We start from the raw sequence: 18,711 nt of genomic DNA, 5'->3' as shown, positions 1-18,711 counted from the left end.
TTGTTTAGCTTCCTGTTAAAGTTGACATCATATGGTATTTGTCTTTCAACACCCAGCTTATTTTCCTCAGCATCATGGTTTCCAGTTCCATCCATGCTGTTGCAAAGGGTAGGAGCTCCTTCTTTCTTTCTGCTTCACAGAAATCCATTGTGTAAATGTACCATAGCTTTTTATCCATTCATTTACTGATGGCCACCTAGGTCGCTTTCAACTCTTGACTATTGTAAATCATTTGGCTATGAACATTGGGGTGCATAGGTTCTTTAGGATTGGTGTTTTAGGGTTCTTAGGATATAATCCTACCAGTGGAGTTGCTAGGTCAAAAGGCAGGTCCATTTTTAGTTTTCTGAGAAAACTCCATACTGTTTTCCATAATGGTTGTACCAGTCTACAATCCCTCCAATAGCGAACTAGGACCCCTTTTCCCCACAACCTCTCCTACACTTGTTGTTTGTTGCTTTGTTCATGATAGCCATTCTGACCAGTGTAAAGTAGTATCTCATTGTGGTTTTAATTTGCATCTCTCTGATGGCTAGTGATATTGAGCATCTTTTCATGTGTCCCTGGATCTTCTGTATGTCCTCCTTGGAGAAGTGTCTGTTCAAGTCCTTTTCCTATTTTTAAATTGGGTTAGTTGTCTTATTATAGTGCAGTCATGTGGGATATTTGTATATTTTGGAGATTAAACCTTTGTCTGAGGTATCATTGGCAAGTGTGTTTTCCCATTCAGTTGGCTGTGTTTTGAATCTAATGCTGTTTTCATTAGCCACGCAGAAGCTTTTAATTTTGATGAGATCCCATTTGTTTATTCTTTCTTTTCTATTCCTTGCTCTAGGGGACATAGCAGTAAAAATGCTGCATGAAATATCTTAGATTTTCCTGCCAGTGTTCTTCTCTGGGACTTTAATGGTGTCACAGCTTATACTTAAGTCTTTAGCCACCTTGTATTAATTTTGATGCATGGTGTTAGTCTGTGCTCCAGTTTCATGTTTTGCACGTAGCTGTCCAGTTCTCCCAACACCATTTGTTGAAGAGGCTATCTTTACTCCATTTTATGTTACCCTCACTTTGTCAAATATTAATTGACTGTAGAGAGTTGGGTTGATTTCTGGGCTCTCTGTTCTGTTCCATTGGTCTATGTGCCTGTTTTTATGCCAGTACCAGGCTGTTTTGATTACAGTGGCCTTGTAATACAGTTTGGTATGAGGTATTGTGATCCCTCCTACCTTGTTCTTCTTTCTCAAAACTGCAGCAGCTATTCCGGGTCATTTATGGTTCCATATAAATTTTTGAAGTGTTTGTTCTATGTCTGTGAAATATGCCATTGGTACTTTAATAGATATTGCACTGAATGTGTAACTTGCTTTGGGTAGTATGGACATTTTGATGATGTTAATTCTTCCAATCCATGAACAAGGTATATGTTTCCATTTGTTTGTGTCTTCCTTAATTTCTTTCTTCAGTGTTGTGTAGTTTTTTGAGTACAGGTTTTTTAACTCCTTGATTAGGTTTATTCCCTGATATTTTATTTTTCTTCTTTTTTTTTTGTATTCTACAGCTTTACTGAATTAGTTATAATAGTTTTTTTGGTGGAGTCTTTAGGGTTTTCTACATATAATAAAATTCATCATCAAATAGTGACATTTTCACTTCTTCATTTCTTATTTATTTATTTATTTTTTAAATTTTATTTAGTTACTTTTCAAGTACATTTTTTTTTATCTATTTCTCCCATCCCACCCCACCCCCCCACCCGGTCTCCCCCCTCCCTCCCATTCCCCCCCCCCCCGCAGTCCTCATCTCTGTGTCTTTCATACTTGTTCCTCAAAATCCCCTCCCCCCTTTTTCCCCCTTAAGTTCCCTTCCCTCTCCCCCTCTGGTCGCTGCCCACTTGTTCTCTATTTCAGCGTCTTTGTTTTTATTCTGTTTGCTTGTTTGTTTTATTCTTTAGCTTCCTGTCAAAAGTGAGATCATATGGTATTTGTCCTTCAATGCCTGGCCTATTTCACTCAGCATAATGCTTTCCAGTTCCATCCATGTTGTTGCAAAAGGTAGTAGCTCCTTCTTTCTCTCCGCTGCATAGAATTGCATGGTGTATATGTACCACAATTTTTTTTATTCATTATGCCATTACATTTGCTCTATTCCCCCCTCCATTCCCCTCCACCCTGCATACCCCTCCCCCACCATTTCCCCCTTTAGTTCATGAACACGTGTCTCAAATTCTTTGGACTCTGTATTTCCCCTACTATTCTTACCCTCCCCCCTATCTATTTTCTATCTAATGTCTATGCTACTTATTTTCTGTACCTTCTCCCCCCTTCCCCTCCTCCCACTCCCCTGTTGCTAACCCTCCTTGAGATCTTCATTTCTATGGTTCTGCTCCTGATCTAGCTATCCTCTTAGTTTGCTTTTGTTTTAGGTGTGGTTCTTAATAACTGTGAATTTGCTGTCATTTCACTGTTCATCTTTTTTATCTTCTTTTTCTTAGGTAAGTCCCTTTAACATTTCATATAATAAGGGCTTGGTGATGATGAACTCCTTGAATTTGGTCTTATCTGAGAAGCACTTTATCTGTCCTTCCATTCTAAATGAAAGTTTTGCTGGGTAGAGCAATCTTGGTTGTAGATCTTTGGTTTTCATGACTTGGAATACCTCTTTCCAGCCCCTTCTTGCCTGTAAGGTCTCTTTTGAGAAATCTGCTGACAGTCTGATGGGGACTCCTTTGTAGGTGACTGTCCCCTTAGCTCTTGCTGCTTCAAGGATTCTCTTCTTCATTTTAATCTTGGCTAATGTAATGATGATGTGCCTTGGTGTGTTCCCTCTTGGGTCCAACTTCTTTGGGACTCTCCGAGCTTCCTGGATTTCCTAGAAGTCTATTACCTTTGCCAGATTGGGGAAAATTCTCCTTTATTATTTGTTCAAATAAGTTTTCCACTGGTGGCTGTTCCTTTCCCCCTTCTGGTACCCCTATAATTTGGATGTTGGAGCATTTAAAGATGTCCTGGAGGTTCCTAAGACTCTCCTCATTTCTTTGAATTCTTGCTTCTTGACTCTTTTCTGTTTGGTCATTATTTGCTTTCTTCTGGTCCACTCCATTGATTTGAGTCCCAGTTTCCTTTTCATTGCTATTGGTGTCCTGTGCAATTCCATTCATTTCAATTAGTTTCGCCTTCATATGTTTGTCTAATTTGTGGCTATAATCAACCAGTTCTGTGAGGATCCTGATCACCAATGTTTTAAACTGTGCGTCTGTGAGTTTTGCTATTTCTTCATTGCTTAGATTTATTGGCTCTGGGGCTCTGAGATCCTCCTGCGCCATTCTTGGTCTGTTCGGGCCCTTTAAGAAGCGGCGCCTTGGATTCCCAGGTCGCTGGGTTGTGACGCTGTATGTAGGGGCGTGGCCCGAGCGGGGAAATGGCGACCCCCTCCGCCGCTTCTCACAGCTGGGTGCGGAGGAGCAGTGCCTTAGGTGTTTCACCTGGGCCGGGCCGCTGGGTTATGACGCTGTATGTGGAGGTGGGGTCAGAGCAGGGAAATGGTGGCGCCCTCCACTGCTGCTTGCCGTGGGGACCTGCCGGCCCGGTCCAACCGCCCACTCACTCGCCTGTCCACCCTCGCACAAATGCGCGACCTCAGTCAACACGCAGCCCCGGGCCCGGCTGTCTCCCCCGCGGTCGCTCGCCTGGTTGCTCGCTGGGTCGCTCACTAGGTCTGACCCTGCGTCTGGATTCCCCCGGCCTGAGTGTGTCTGGCCGAGTTTTCCTGTGCAACCCTGCTCCACCAGCCGCTGGTTTCGCCCCTTACCGGTCAGGCTGAAGAATTTGTTGTTAATGGACTTCCGAAAAGTTCAATTTTCTGTGTTCTGGCTGTGTTTTCTGTTGCTAATATTTAGTTGTCTCTAATCTTGGTTGTGTGAGAAGGCACGGCATATCCACCTATGCCTCCATCTTGGCGGAAGTCTGTAAGTACATTTTGAAAAAGTCACACTTTCCTGTGCAAAATCATTTTGTATAAATATCACCTACTAAATATAATTCCATAAATCTCTACAACTTTTTAAATAACTACTGTTCAGGTTTTTTCTCATTCTCTACATACATGCTGTTCAATATGTGGCTATTAAAATGTATTAAAATAAATTCAAAACTGTAGCTCCATAGACTCTTGGCCATGGTTTAGTCTGGCAAGTGGCTGTCATGCTGAACAGCACAGCAGTCACACATTTGTCAGTGGCAAAAACTTCATTGACCACACCCCTCTGGATTGTTAACAGCAATGACTTTTCCAGCTCAGCCTTGTACTTCTAAATAAATCAATTGGGAAAGAGACTCTTTTGTTTTTAGATTTATTTTTTATTTAGTTATTTTTCAAGTACAGATTTTTGTCTATTTCTCCCATCCCAACCCCCCTTCCCGTGCACCCCACTTCCTTCTCATCTCCACTCCCCCCCAGCCCTCATCCCTGCGTCCTTCATATTTGTTCCTCCAAATTCCTCCCCCATTCCCCCTTAAATTCCCTTCTGTCTCCCCTGTGGTCACTATCCCCTTGTTCTCTGTTTCAGTGTCTTTGTTTTTATTCTGCTTGCTTGTTTGTTTTGTTGTGTTTAGCTTCCTGTTAAAGGTGAGATCATATGGTATTTGTCTTTCAACACCTGGCCTATTTCACTCAGCATAATGCTTTCCAGTTCCATCCATGTTGTTGCAAAGGGTAGTAGCTCCTTCTTTCTCTCTGCTGCGTAGAATTCCATTGTGTATATGTACCACAATTTTTTCATCCATTCATTTACTAACGGGCACCTAGGTTGCTTCCAACTCTTGGCTATTGTAAATTGTGCTGCTATGAACATTGTGGTGCATAGGTTCTTTGAAATTGATGTTTTAGGATTCTTAGGATATAATCCCAGCAGTGGAATTGCTGGGTCAAAAGGCAGGTCGATTTTTATTTTTCTGAGAAAATTCCATACTGTTTTCCATAATGGTTGTACCAGTCTGCAATCCCACCAACAGTGGACTAAGGACCCCTTTTCCCCACACCCTCTCCAACATTTGTTGTTTGTTGCTTTTTTTATAATAGCCATTCTGACCAGTGTAAAGTGGTATCTCATTGTGGTTTTAATTTGCATCTCTCTGATAGCTAACGATATTGAGCATTTCTTCATGTGTCTCTGAATGTTCTGTATGTCCTCCTTGGAGAAGTGTCTGTTCAAGTCCTTTTCCCATTTTTTAATTGGGTTGGTTGTCTTCTTAGAGTGGAGTCGGGAAAGTTCTTTTTATATTTTGGAGATTAAACCTTCGTCTGAGGTATCATTGGCAAATATGTTTTTCAATACATTTGGGGGAAAGTAGTGCATGGGATTTAAAGCACAAAAAAAATAGTGAACAAATAGGATTTACTTTGGAGCAGTACAGCAATAACTGGTATTTTGCCCAGCTAGCCACTGTTTATAAAATGTGGAAAGGAAAGAAGACTCTTATAAGAGGGGGGAAAGAATGTGAGCTGGTTTAGGATAGAAGAGTGCTTATGTGAGGTTATATGGAATAGAAAGTAAGGGCTAAAAACATGGCATAGTGTGAGAGAAAATAAAGTTTACCACAACAGTAATAAAGGTCAGGAATATGGTGAAATGGATTAAAACTAGGGAAGAGTGCTGTGTGGGATTTGGAATAACAATAATATGTGTTATTTGGTATAAAGAATAGAAAGAATAGAAAATAAGAGACCAACACTAGTGAGTCATTTGGAATACAAGTGAAAGAAGAAAAATTAAAATGCATTATGAAAGGTAGCAAATAAACAAAAAACAAAAAAAAATATTTTAATGAGAAGAATTAAGAGAAATAAAAAAACGTGCAAGCTGTGTTGAAGTGCAAGGTGAAATTTGTCTCAGCTGTTGGTGTTCGCCTTCTGACTTCTTTTTGGATCTGTCTCTGGTTTTCTCGTAGGTCCAGGTCCAGGGTCCGTGGTCCAACTTTTTGCAACACCACCTGTATCTCCTTCCCCTGCCTCTAGAGGCAACTTCTGTTGTGACTGAGACGGTGAGGTCTCTGTCTTGCCTGGAATGCACTGTTTAGTCTTCCAGGAAATTTGTGGGTGCCTTCCCCATTCCCCTATACTTCCCCATTTAGTCTGTCCCAGTTTATTTCCAATAATGTATACTTTTTCCTTAAATAGCTCTCTGTTTAAGGGGAACAGGGGACAATTTGTGTAAGAGTGTCAGCTTTCTCCTTCTTGGTGTAGTCTACAGCTGTGCGTGCAAGGCAAGTCAGGATGATGCCCTGTATCCTCCCTTGTTGCACCCTTTCTTAACTTTCTATTTTTATGGCCTCAGTGAAATAGGGCCCTAAGACCCAGTTTACTTTGTCTCCCTGTGGGAAGTTCAAAATAGGCCCCTTTAGGCATTAACCTTGCAGTCTTACTCTTAAAAAAAAAGAACCTTTGCTGAATGTTAAGCCTGCCCAGCCAGTTTTGCAGATCTTCCCAGCTCTTGTAGGTGGTGGGGGGTTGGGCTGTTTTCCTTCTCCCATGGCTGCACCAATGAAAGGGGCTCAGTCTGGGCTATGATAATCACAGGTGCTCAGTTTTCTAGCCCATGCCCTTGGAGCACTGTGTGGCCCACACTCTTAATTCTGCAGTTAAGGTTGGTGCTGGTAAACCACCTCGCTTTGCACCCCTTTGATCAATCTGCAAGATGCACCAAGTAAGAGCAAACCACGCCTACAGTCCTCCCTCTTTTTTGGCTGGGCGGCTGTGTGCACATGGTCCCTTCACATTGCACCTCAGTTCCCCTTTCGAAAGAAGTCTCTGTGGGTGATTCTGCTGCTCCAAGCCACTGACCAGCTTTCCACACATTCTAACTCTGGCAAGTAAAGAGTCTATCTGGAATATGGCCAGTCATGGCCTACCTCTTCTGGGTCTAGTTGCTGCTAGGATCCCCACCCCCTAGTCTCTGGCACTGTCTCAGCCAGCGACTGCCATTCCAGCTAGGGAGCACCACGAACTGTGTGCATGTGTGCTGTCTATTTTGCCCTGGCACCTTTATGCATTCACACTGCTCCTGGCTCTGGTCTGTAATTTACCTGCCTTGGAAGGGGAAAAAGCCACCAGGCTGCTATTTCTGCCAGGCTTTCATCAGGGCTCTCCTCATATACTGTCCTCACAGCAACGATGGTTGCTGGTGCCCTGTCTGGGAACTTTCCTCAACTGTCTACAAATCTTCCTTATTGCCCATTTTGAAGGGTCCTCTGCTCATCTCGGCTTCCAAACGTCTTATCAGCTAAGATTCTGTTGGCTGTTCACTTTGTTTTTTTGAAGATCTGCTAAGTGTCCCAGTTATGTACACGCACAAGAGGGCTCAGCTCCTACCTCCTTCACCACCATCTTCTTTTCTTTTTTAATTTTTAAAATTTAATTATTTTTCAAGTACAGTTTTCTGTCTATATCTCCCATCCCAGCCCACCACGCCCCATGCTCCCCACCTCCCTCCCATTTCCACCCCCCTTAGTTATTGTCCCTGTGTCCTTTATACTAGTTCCTGTAAATGCTTCCCCCTTTTCCCCTGAAATTCCCTCCCCTCTCCACTTTGGTCTTTGTCCCCCTGTTTTCTACTTCAGTGTCTTTGTTTTTATTTTGCTTGTGTGTTTGTTTTGTTGTTTAGCTTCCTGTTAAAGTTGACATCATATGGTATTTGTCTTTCAACACCTGGCTTATTTCACTCAGCATAATGCTTTCCAGTTCCATCCATGCTGTTGCAAAGGGTAGGAGCTCCTTCTTTCTTTCTGCTGCAAAGAATTCCATTGCATAAATGTACTATAGTTTTTTGATCCATTCATTTACTGACAGGCAACTAGGTTGCTTCCACCCCTTGGCTATTGTAAATTGTGCTGCTATGAACATTGGGGTGCATAGGTTCTTTGAGATTGGTGTTTTACGGTTCTTAGGATATAATCCCAGCAGTGGAATTGCTGGGTCAAAAGGCAGGTCCATTTTTAGTTTTCTGAGAAAATTCCATACTCTTTTCCATAATGGTTGTACCAGTCCACAATCCCACCAACAGTGAACTAGGGTCCCCTTTTCCCCACAACCTCTCCAACATTTGTTGTTTGTTGCTTTGTTTATGATAGCCATCCTGACTGGTATAAACTGGTATCTCATCGTGGTTTTAATTTGCATCTCTCTGGTGGCAGGCCATATTGAGCATCTTTTCATGTGTCTCTGAATGTTCTGTATGTCCTCCTTGGAGAAGTGTTTGTGCAAGTCCTTTTCCCATTTTTTAATTGGGTTATTTGTCTTCTTAGAGTGAAGTTGTGTGAGATCTTTGTATATTTTGGAGATTAAACCTTTGTCTGAGGTATCATTGGCAAATATGTTTTCCCATACTGTTGGTTGTCTTGTTAATTTAATACTGTTTCCTTTTTTTTTTCTTTTTTTAAAATATATTTTATTGATTATACCACTACAATTGTTCTATTTTCCCCATTCATTCCCCTCCACCCTGCACACCCCCACCCCCACCATTCCCCCCTTTAGTTTATGACCACGTGTCTCAAGTTCTTTAGATTCTATATTTCCCCTACTATTCTTGTTCTCCCCCTATCTATTTTCTACCTACCGTCTATGCTACTTATTTTCTGTGCCTTCTCCCCCCTTCTCCTCCTCCCACCCCCCTGTTGATAAACCACCATGTGATATGCATTTCTGTGTTTCTGTTCCTGTTCTAGTTTGCTTAGTTTGCTTTTGTTTTAGGTGTGGTTGTTGATAACTGTGAGTTTGCTGTGCTGTCTTTTTATTGTTCATATTGTTTATATTTTCTATCTTCTTTTTTCTTAGATAAGTCCCTTTAATATTTCATATAGTAAGGGCTTGGTGATGATGAACTCCTTGAACTTGACCTTATCTGAGAAGCACTTTATCTGCCCTTCCATTCTAAATGAAAGCTTTGCTGGATAGAGCAATCTTGGGTGTAGGTCCTTGCCTTTCATGACTTGGAATAATTCTTTCCAGCCCCTTCTTGCCTGTAAGGTCTCTTTTGAGAAATCAGCTGACAGTCTGATGGGAACTCCTTTGTAGGTCACAGTCCCCTTATCTCTTGCTGCTTCTAGGATACTCTCCTTCATTTTAATCTTGGCTAATGTAATTATGATGTGCCTTGGTGTGTTCCTTCTTGGGTCCAACTTCTTTGGGACTCTCTGAGCTTCCTGGAATTCCTGGAAGTCTATTTCCTTTGCCAGATTGGGGAAGTTCTCTTTTATTATTTGTTCAAATAAGTTTTCCACTGGTGGCTGTTCCTCTTCCCCTTCTGGCACCCCTATAATTCGGATGTTGGAACATTTAAAGATGTCCTGGAGGTTCCTAAGACTCTTCTCATTTTTTTGAATTCTCATTTCTTCATATTTTTCTGTTTGGTCATTTTTTCCTTTCTTCTGGTCTGCTCCCTTGATTTGAGTCCCAGTTTCCTCCCCATCACTATTGGTTCCCTGTGCATTTTGCTACATTTCACTTAGTGTAGCCTTCATTTTTTTCATCTAATTTGTGACTAAAATCAATGATTTTCATTGGCAAATATGTTTTTCCATATATTGGTTCCCTTTTCATTTTAATTCTGATTTCTTTAGCCATACAGAAGGTTTTTAATTTTATTAGGTCCTATTTGTTTATTCTTTCCTTTATGTTCCTTGCTCTAGGAGACATATCAGTGACAATGTTCCTGTGTGGAATATCTAAGATTTTCCTGCCTATGTTTTCCTGTAGGACTTTTATGGTGTCACCAGTTATATTTAAGTCTTTTACCCACCTTGAATTTATTTTGGTGTATGATGTAAATTGGTGATTGAGTTTCCTTTTTTTTGCATGTAGCTGTCCAGATATCCCAACACCATTTGTTGAGGAGGTTATTTTTACTCCATTTTATGCTTCTTCCCTCTTTGTCAAATATTAATTGACCATAGAGTCTTGGGTTTATTTCTGGGCTCTTTGTTCTGTTCCATTGGTCTATGTGTCTGTTCTTATGCCAGTACCAGGCTGTTTTTATTACAGTGGCCTTGTAATACAGTTTGGTATCAGGTATTGTGATCCCTCCTACTTTGTTCTTCTTTCTCAAAATTGCAGCTGCTATTTGGGGTCATTTATGGTTCTGTATAAATGTCTGAAGTGTTTGTTCTATATTTGTGAAATATATCATTGATACTTTAATAGGGATAGCATTGAATCTTTAAAGTTGCTTTGGGTAGTGTGGACATTTTGACATGTTGATTCTTCCAATCCATGGGCATGGTACATGCTCCCATTTGTTTGTGTCTTCCTTAATTTCTTTCTTCAATGTTGTGTAGTTTTCCAAATATAGGTCTTTAACATATTTGGTTAGGTTTACTCGTAGGTTCATTACTTTTCCTGTTGCTATATCAAATAGGATTTTTTCCTGATTTCTGATTCTGATATTTTATTGTTGCTGTACAAAAAGGCCTTTGATTTCTGAACATCAGCTTTGTATTTTGCTGTTTTGCCAAATTCCCTTATTAGGTCAAGTAGTTTTTTGGTAGCTTCTATGAGATTTTCTCTGTACAGTATCATGTCATCTGAAAACAATGACTGTTTTGTTATCTCCATTCTGATTTAGATGGTTTTTTTTTTCTTGTCTGATTTCTGTGTCTAGGACTTCCAATACTATGTTAAATAGAAGTGGTAGAAGCAGACATCCTTCTCATGTTTTGACCTTAGTGGGGAAGCTTATAGTTTTTGCTTATTGAGTATGATATTGGCTGTAAGTCTCTCATATATGGCCTTTATCACATTGAGGAATGCTCCCTGTACTGCCTTGGTGAGTGTTTTTATTAACAATGGGTGCTGTACCTTATCTGATGCTGACCCCCACCCATGGTGTCCATGGCATTATGGATGAGCAAGAGAAATTCACATGGACTACTGAGTCCTGTGGGGGAAGAGGGACAGCATGGCTTCTCTTTCAAAAGGAGAAAAAGCCTCGGCCCTTTCCTTGACAAGCTTTTATTGCTTTTCTGGGCACATTACATGATGGTCCTCATTTACTATGCACAGGTTCACTTTAGGTGGTTACCTTTTACAGAATAAAAAGGAGAGGATGCTGCTAATTACATGACAGAAGAAGGATATTTGCAAATGCAAAGGAAAAAGTGGTTGAACTGGTTATACTCATCCTTGGAAGGTTTAGCGTAGATTTGAGGAATTACATTAAAGATATACAGTAAATGTTTTCTTCCTCAATTCAGGGTGAGGGAGTTTTAGCAAAAACAAGTCTCATGGCAGTCTAGGTACAACGCAGGCCTGATTCCCCATTGGAGAACCTATCCATGGGTGTGGGTCCTGTGCATCTCTGAGTGGGATCTGGCACCATGGCACATAGAACAGTCTCCTATACTTATCAAATGCTTTTTCCACATCTATTGATAGATCATGTGATTTTTGTATTTCCTTTTGTTTATGTGATATATTACGATGATTGATTTGGGAATACTGTATCCTCCTCGCATTTCTGGGATGAATCCCACTTCATCAAGTTGTGTGATCTTTTTAGTGTGTTGCTGGATGTGGTTGCCAATATTTTGTTGAGGATTTTAGTGTCTGTGGTCATCAGCGATATTGGCCTGTAGTTTTCTTTCTTTGTTGTGTTTTTATCTGCTTTTGGGATTAGGATGATGCTGGCCTCATAAAAACAGTTTGGGAGTCTTTTGTCTTTTTGGATTTTTGGAATAGTCTGTAAAGGATAGGGGTTAGTTCTTCCTTAAATGCTTTGTAGAATTCTCCTGTGAAACCATCTGGTCCAGGGCTTTTGTGTGTTGGGAATTTTTTTATTATTGCTTCAATTTTGTCTGCTGTTATTGGTCTGTTCAGTCCTTCTGTTTCTTCTTCATTGAGTTTTGGAAGATTATATTTTTCTAGAAATTTGTCCATTTGTCCTACATTTTCAAATTTCTCAACATATAGTTCTTTGTAGTAATTTCTTACAATCCTTTGTATTTCTGTGGTATCAGTTGTAATCTCTCCTCTTTAATTTCTGAATGTGTTTATTTGGGTCCTCTCTTTGTCTTGATGAGTCTGGCTAAAGGCTTGTCATTTTTTAAATTCTTTTAAAGAACCAGTTCCTGGATTTATTGATCCTTAGAATTGTTATTTTATTTTGTATGTTTTTTAGTTCTGCTCTGATCTTGGTTATTTCCTTCCTTCTATTTCCTCTGTGCTGACTTTGTTTTTGTTCCTCCGGTTCTTGTAGGTGTATCATTAGGTCATTTATTTCAAATTTTTCTGTTTTTCTTAGGTAGGCCTGTATTGCTATAAACTTCCCTCTCAGGACTGTCTTAGCTATGTCCCATTGGTTTTGGGTTGTTTTATGTTTATTTTTATTTGTTTCCAGAAACTTGTTGATGTCTTCCCTGATCTTCTTGTTTACCCATTCATTGTTTAATAACATGTTATTTAATCTTGAAGTATTTGACTGTTTTTGATTTTTTTTCCTTAAGGTTGGTTTCTAGTTTCAAACTGTCATGGTCTAAGAGTATGTTTGATATGATTTCAATTTTCTTGAATTTGTTGACACTTGTTTTGTGTCATATCATATGGTCTAGCTTTGAAAATGTTCCATGTGCATTTGAAAAGAATGTATATTTTCCTTCTTTGGGGTAAAAGGTTCTATACATATCAGTTAAGTCCATTTGGTCTAGGACTTTGATCAATGCCACAATATCTTTGTTGATATTTTGTTTGGAAGATCTATCCACTTTTGACTGTGGTGTGTTGAAATCCCCTACTATAATTGTGTTGCTGTCAATATCTTTCTTGAAATCCTCCAAAATTTTCCTTATGTATTTGGGTTCTCCTATGTTGGGTGCATATATGTTTATAATATTTATGTCTTATTGATGGATTCTTCCCTTGAGTATTATGAAGTGTCCTTCTGGGTCTCTTTTTATGGCCCTTGTTTTGAAGTTTATTTTTTCTGATATTAGAATTACTACCCTGGCTTTTTTCCCTGTCCATTTTCTTGGAAAATTTGTTTCCAACCCTTCACTTTCAATCTGTGTAGGTCTTTTGTCCTGAGGTTGGTTTCTTGCAGGCAGCATATGTGCGGGTCATCTTTTCTTATCCATTAAGCTATTCTTTTTTTTAATATTTTATTTATTTATCTTTACAGGGAAAGGGAAGGAGAGAGGGAGAGAAACATCAATGTATGGTTGCCTTTCGTGCATCCCCTGCTGGGAACTGGCCTGCAGGGAACCGGCCTGCAACCCAGGAATGTGTCCTGACTGGGAATTGAACCGCGATTGTCTGGTTCGCAGGCCCGCGCTCAATCCACTGAGCTACACCAGCCAGGGCCCATTAAGCTATTCTGTGTCTTTTGATTTGCCCATTTAATCCATTAACATTTAAGATTGTTATTAATAGGTATTTATTCATTTTCCTCCCTTTGTAACTGTATTCCTCTTTCTCTCACTCTTTTCCTTCCTCGTCCTATAGCAATCTGTTTAGGATATCTTGTACTCTTGTTTTGGTGGAGATGTATCCTTTTAGCCTTTTATTGTCTGGGAAACTCATTTTCCTTCCATTTTAATTGAGAACTTCACTGGGTGGTTGCAGAGCATTGTTTTTCAGTACTTGAAATATTTCTTGCCATTCTCTCTTGTACTGGAATATTTCTGTTGAAAAATCACTTGCTGGCCTTATTGGAGCCCCTGTGTATGTTACTTCTTGTTTATCCCTTGGTGCTTCTAAGATTCTCTCTTTGTCTTTAAAACTTAGCATTTTAATTGTGATATGTGTTTGAGTAGGCCTTTTTGAGTTCATCTTCATTGGGACTCTCCATGCTTCCTGAACATACATTTTTTTTCTCTTTCCAGGCTTAGAATGTTTTCTGTCATTATCTTTTCAAACAGCATTTCTATCCCTTGTTCCTTTTCTTCTCCTCTGGTGTCCCTATGATTAGAATGTTGTTGCATTTCATGTTATCTTGAGTTCCCTTAGCTCTCTTCATATTTTGAGTCTTTTTTTTCATGCAGCTGGTCTACTTGGGTGTTTCTTTCCACCTTGTCTTTCAGCTCACTAATTCAGTCCTCTGCTTCATCCATTCTGCTTTTAATTCCTCTAGTGTGTTTTTTATTTCAGAAATTGTATTTTCATTTATTTCTTGTTTTTATTTATAGTTTGTATTTCCTTTTTCATGCTGTTGTTGTTTTCACTCAGTTTCACATAGTTGTCTGTGAGTTCCTTGAGCATCCTTATAACCATTATTTTGAATTTTATATTTGCTAATTTGCTTACCTGCATTTCATTTAGATCTTTATTGGGGGGGTCTTCCATTCCTTTTGACTGCAGGTTATTTAACTGTCTCCCCATTTTAGGTGACTGTTTTTGTTTGTTTCTGCTCTCCCTAATGTTCAACTTTGCTAGCTGTCTTTGTAGATTAAACTTCTATGGTATGAATTCTATATGATTCAGTGGTGTGGTCTCTCTGATCTCCTTGTCTAGATACCCTAGGATTACCATTTCTTCTCTTTGTGTGGGCTTTCTTGTTTGGCTTGGGTTTTTGCCTGTTGGTGGTTCCTTTGTTGGTGAGTTTTCTCCTTCAGCAGGTATATTGGTGTTCCCCCCACCTGATCTTGTATGTGATCAGTGGCAGGGGGGAGGCAAAATGAATTATGACAGCAAGAGAGCATTATATGGAATTTGAAGTACCAATAGGTAGAGAAGAGACAGGAGATCGTTTTGGTAAGTATAGCATCAACTGTGATATTTCACTCAACTAGCCACTTTTTATAAAAGTGAAAAAGAGATAAGACTCTTGTTAGAGGGGAGAAGGATTGTGAGCTGAGTCCGGAAAACAGCACTTGTGCATAGTCAGATGATGAGATATAGTGAGTAAAGAATAGAAAGTAGGGGTAGTGTGCAAGAGAATAAAGTTAACCACAACAGTAATAAAGATCCAGAAGTTAGTGAAATGGGCTAAGACCAGGGAAGGGTGCTATGTAGTGTTTACAATTATATGGAACAACAAGTATTTAAAATAATACTGGAACAACAATAATATGACAAAAATGTATGATATAAATAACAAGAATAGAAAGTATACAACTAAGAGTAGTGTGTTATTGGAACCTGAGTGAAGTGAAAGTAGGAAAATTAAAATATAATATGAAAGAGAGAACAAGGAAAACCAGTCAGACAATGTAATTAAACAAATAAAACTAAAAAAACCTAAACAGAAAGAAGAAAATAATACTAATGAAATAAAGAAGTAAAAATAATAAAAATAAAAACAATACAAATAAACAATAAAATGCAAGTTCTATAGGATAGCAAAGTGAAATTTGTCTCAGTTTCTCAGTTGTTGGGGTTAGCCTTGTGCTCCCTCTCTGGATCTCTCTCTGAACCTTTCACAGCTCCAGATCTTATTATCTCAGTTGGGGGGAAAAAAAGAAAAAGAAAAAAGAGAAAAAAAGAGGGGAAAATAAAAAAGCCTCTTGTTGACTTTAAACCTGCTAAGATAGTTCTGCTGGTCTTCCTGGATGCTGTAGGCAGAGGTAGGCTGGGCTTTGGGTTTCTCCCTTTCTATTGTTTTGGGAGGTTGGGGACCAGGTCTGGGCCACAATATTCACAGTTGCTCAGCCTCCAGCCCAGGTCCTCCATGTGCTGCTGGGCCCCCACTGTCCTTCTTTGCCCATCCAACACCTTTAATCCACCAGTGTGCTGCCCTTTAGGTGTACTAATTTGGAGGAACTCACCACCTTCTCCCTCTTTGCTGACCTAGATGCTGTGTCCTCTCAGTTTCTTCAGGGCTGTTCAGCTCCTGCACCAAATTAAGTCTCTCTGGGGACTGCTAATTCCCTGAGCCCTGCTGACCTCCTCTGAATGATCCCTGCAGTGCACCTTCTTCTTCCTCTTAGAGAGTCAGCAAAAGAATGAGCCAGCCACTGGGCAAGCTAGCAAGGGCAGGAGCCAGGCACCTGGCAAAAATTCCCTCAAAACAGCAGCTGAGAGCCTTTTATTGAGTAAAAGCCTCTTGTTTAAGCCTGCCATTATTAACAAGCACCGAGCTGTCCACACAGGCCAACTTTCTAGCCAGACTGGAAACTATCTGGGTCAGGGTCTGACATGGCCCAACCCTTCTCCCTTTTCCAGGTGTCAACTACTCCCCAATTTCTCTGGTAATGACCTAGCTAGCATCCACAGTTCCAGTGAGTGAACACCACCTCTGTTTCTCACCCACATCATCTTTATTCCCCCCAGTGACTTCAAGCATCCAGAACTCCTCTGGTGCCACAGTGTCTTCCCTGCTTTGGTATGGGAGGGAGCTGCTTATTTGGCTCTCCTCCAAGGATCCTGCAGCAGACACCAAGCTGGGGACCACAGCAGCCTTGGTCCCCATGCAGGTCCCTGGGACCTTACTGTCCCAATCCGATCTCTTTACTGTCTCATTTTCAACATCCTCTACAAGTTTGGCCTTCAAACTTCATATAAACTGGTTGCTGTTGGTTTTTCACTCTGTTTCTCAGATCAGCTAGGTATTCCAGCTGGGTGTAGGGGCAAGTGGTTTCTGCTATCACCTACCTCTCCCCCATCTTTGAGAGTCCTATTTACTTTTCTATGTTCCTTTTCTAGGTACTGAGGATACAGAGATATCAAAATAGGGAAACTGTCATTCAGGGATTCTTGCATTAGGTAGGAAGGTAAACAAGTAAGCAGACAGTTACACAAAAGAAAAATAAATGCAAAGAGCATATATCAGATAGTATCAATCATCTCCAAACTTCAGTCACTTAATCTAACACACATTTATTTTTCAATCATGCAAAGTGTGTTGTAGATCCAGGCAACTCTTTAGGGCAATTGTCCTTCATATGTTGGCTCATCATTCCAGGCTGTTTGTCTTATGGCAGCTCTACATCAACAAGTGTTTACATGATGACCATAGCAGTTAGGGGCTAGTATGGAACATTAACTGTTTCAGCCATAGAGGAGCACACATTACTTCCTCCCATAAGCAAAACAAGTCATGTGGTGTATCCCTACTTTAAGTGGGAAGATAAATTGGAGTGCAGTCATTTTATCTTCCTGGGAGTAGAAAAGAGTTGGATACTGGAATATTGGTGATCTACTGCAGGTAAGGGTACTCCCAGTGTGACAGCTTAATGCATGTGAATGCCAGAGATCTCTAAAGCTCTCCGTAAGCTTCAGGATTCTGCTGTCATTCTAAATTATACCTAAAGGGATGGACTTCATACTTGTACTTAGCATGTCCTCCATGAAGTAATAGTACAGGTGAGAGATTTTTCAGGGGTTTCCCTCTGACTGTGACTAATATCTTTCTCAGAAGTAGCAAGTTAGCTGTCATCCAGAGTACTACACTGGTCTCTCTCAGAGCTAAGACAACAGGTTTTCATGACACTCTGTTCTTCTACTTTCTTTGGCCCAGATGCAGTGACTGAAGTGAAGACTGATATCTATGTGACCAGTTTTGGCCCTGTGTCAGACACTGACATGGTAAGTATAGTTCTTGGTAAAGTAAAAGGGAAAGATGGTATAACAAATCAAATAAAATGTTTTTTTTCTTGTGGCAGGGCCTTGAAGCTATGTTTTATGGAGAAGTTTTGTCTCAGATGAATTTCCTACCATCACCATCCTGCATTTAGCCAAATCCATCTCTTGTCCTGCTCTCCCTACCTATTTACATAAAAGCATATACCCTCATCAGGAGTGTCAGTCCCTTCTTTCCCCAGCACATCTGCTCCCTATCCTCAATTACACTTTCCTTGACCTCTCCTTTCACATTTTGCAATCACCACACACATATTACTACTGATAGTTCATGTGAAGAAAGCATTGTGGTGGAGATTCCCAGTCGAGCAGCCAATGGTGTTATCCAAGTCTGTTCCTTTCAAACAGGTCTGTCCTGTATGGACTGACGAGGGTGATGTAAAGTGTTTTGAGGGGGAGTAAAAACGACTTCTGGAAACTGACACTCCTGTAGATGTAAGCAATGGGAGAGATTTGGAGCAGATTGAAGGAGTATGGGAGAGCACAGTAGAGCCAAAAAGCAGATGGCTTGTGAGTCATTTCCAAAGACTTTCCCTTCTCCTATCAGTCTCCATTGTTGCCAAAGCAAAGACTGAAGAGGAGAATAGAAATAGGATACCCCCATCTTAATGGACTATCTGACTAATACTAAGTATCAGATATCTGATTTACTAATTATCATACAGGAAAAAATATTATGTTTTCAGTATGCCTGACAGTTATTACATGCTCAATAAATTTTTGTTGAATGAGTAACTTTGTGTTGAAAACAAAAAAAAATTTAAATTTTTAAAAAATGTTTAAACATTTTAACTTGTTTAATTATTTTTCAAGTACAGTTTTCTGTCTATTTCTCCCATTCCAGCCCACCCTGCCCGGTGCTCCCTACCTCCCTCCGATTTCCACCCCTCTTAGTTATTGTCCCTGTGTCCTTTATACTTCTTCCTCTAAATACCCCCCTGTTCCCCCTTAAATTCCCTCCCCCCTCCCCTCTGGTCATTTTCCCCCTGTTTTCTATTTCAGTGTCTTTGTTTGTATTTTTCTTGATTGTTTGTTTTGTTGTTTAGCTTCCTGCTAATGGTGATATCATATGGTATTTGTCTTTCAACACCTGGCTTATTTCACTCAGCATAATGCTTTCCAGTTCCATCCATGTTGTTGCAAAGGGTAATA

The 18,711-nt window shown here is 40.2% G+C and overlaps 1 protein-coding gene across 1 annotated transcript in view; it reads left to right on the top strand.

The window, feature by feature from the left end:
• The window catches only part of GABRA3 (gamma-aminobutyric acid type A receptor subunit alpha3), a 361,284-nt gene that overhangs the window by 182,633 nt on the left and 159,940 nt on the right, over nucleotides 1–18,711 (top strand). Inside the window, exon 6 of the mRNA XM_037133321.2 lies at nucleotides 17,438–17,505. Coding sequence (XP_036989216.1) covers nucleotides 17,438–17,505 — 68 coding nt within the window. The remainder of the gene's footprint in view (nucleotides 1–17,437; nucleotides 17,506–18,711) is intronic.

The sequence above is a fragment of the Artibeus jamaicensis genome, unplaced genomic scaffold (assembly GCF_021234435.1).
Source record: "Artibeus jamaicensis isolate MK-2021 breed Jamaican fruit bat unplaced genomic scaffold, CSHL_Jam_final contig_554, whole genome shotgun sequence".
Lineage (NCBI taxonomy): Eukaryota > Metazoa > Chordata > Mammalia > Chiroptera > Phyllostomidae > Artibeus > Artibeus jamaicensis.
The sequence above is the reverse complement of the archived record's forward strand: the minus strand, read 5'-3'. Positions and strand labels throughout refer to the sequence as shown.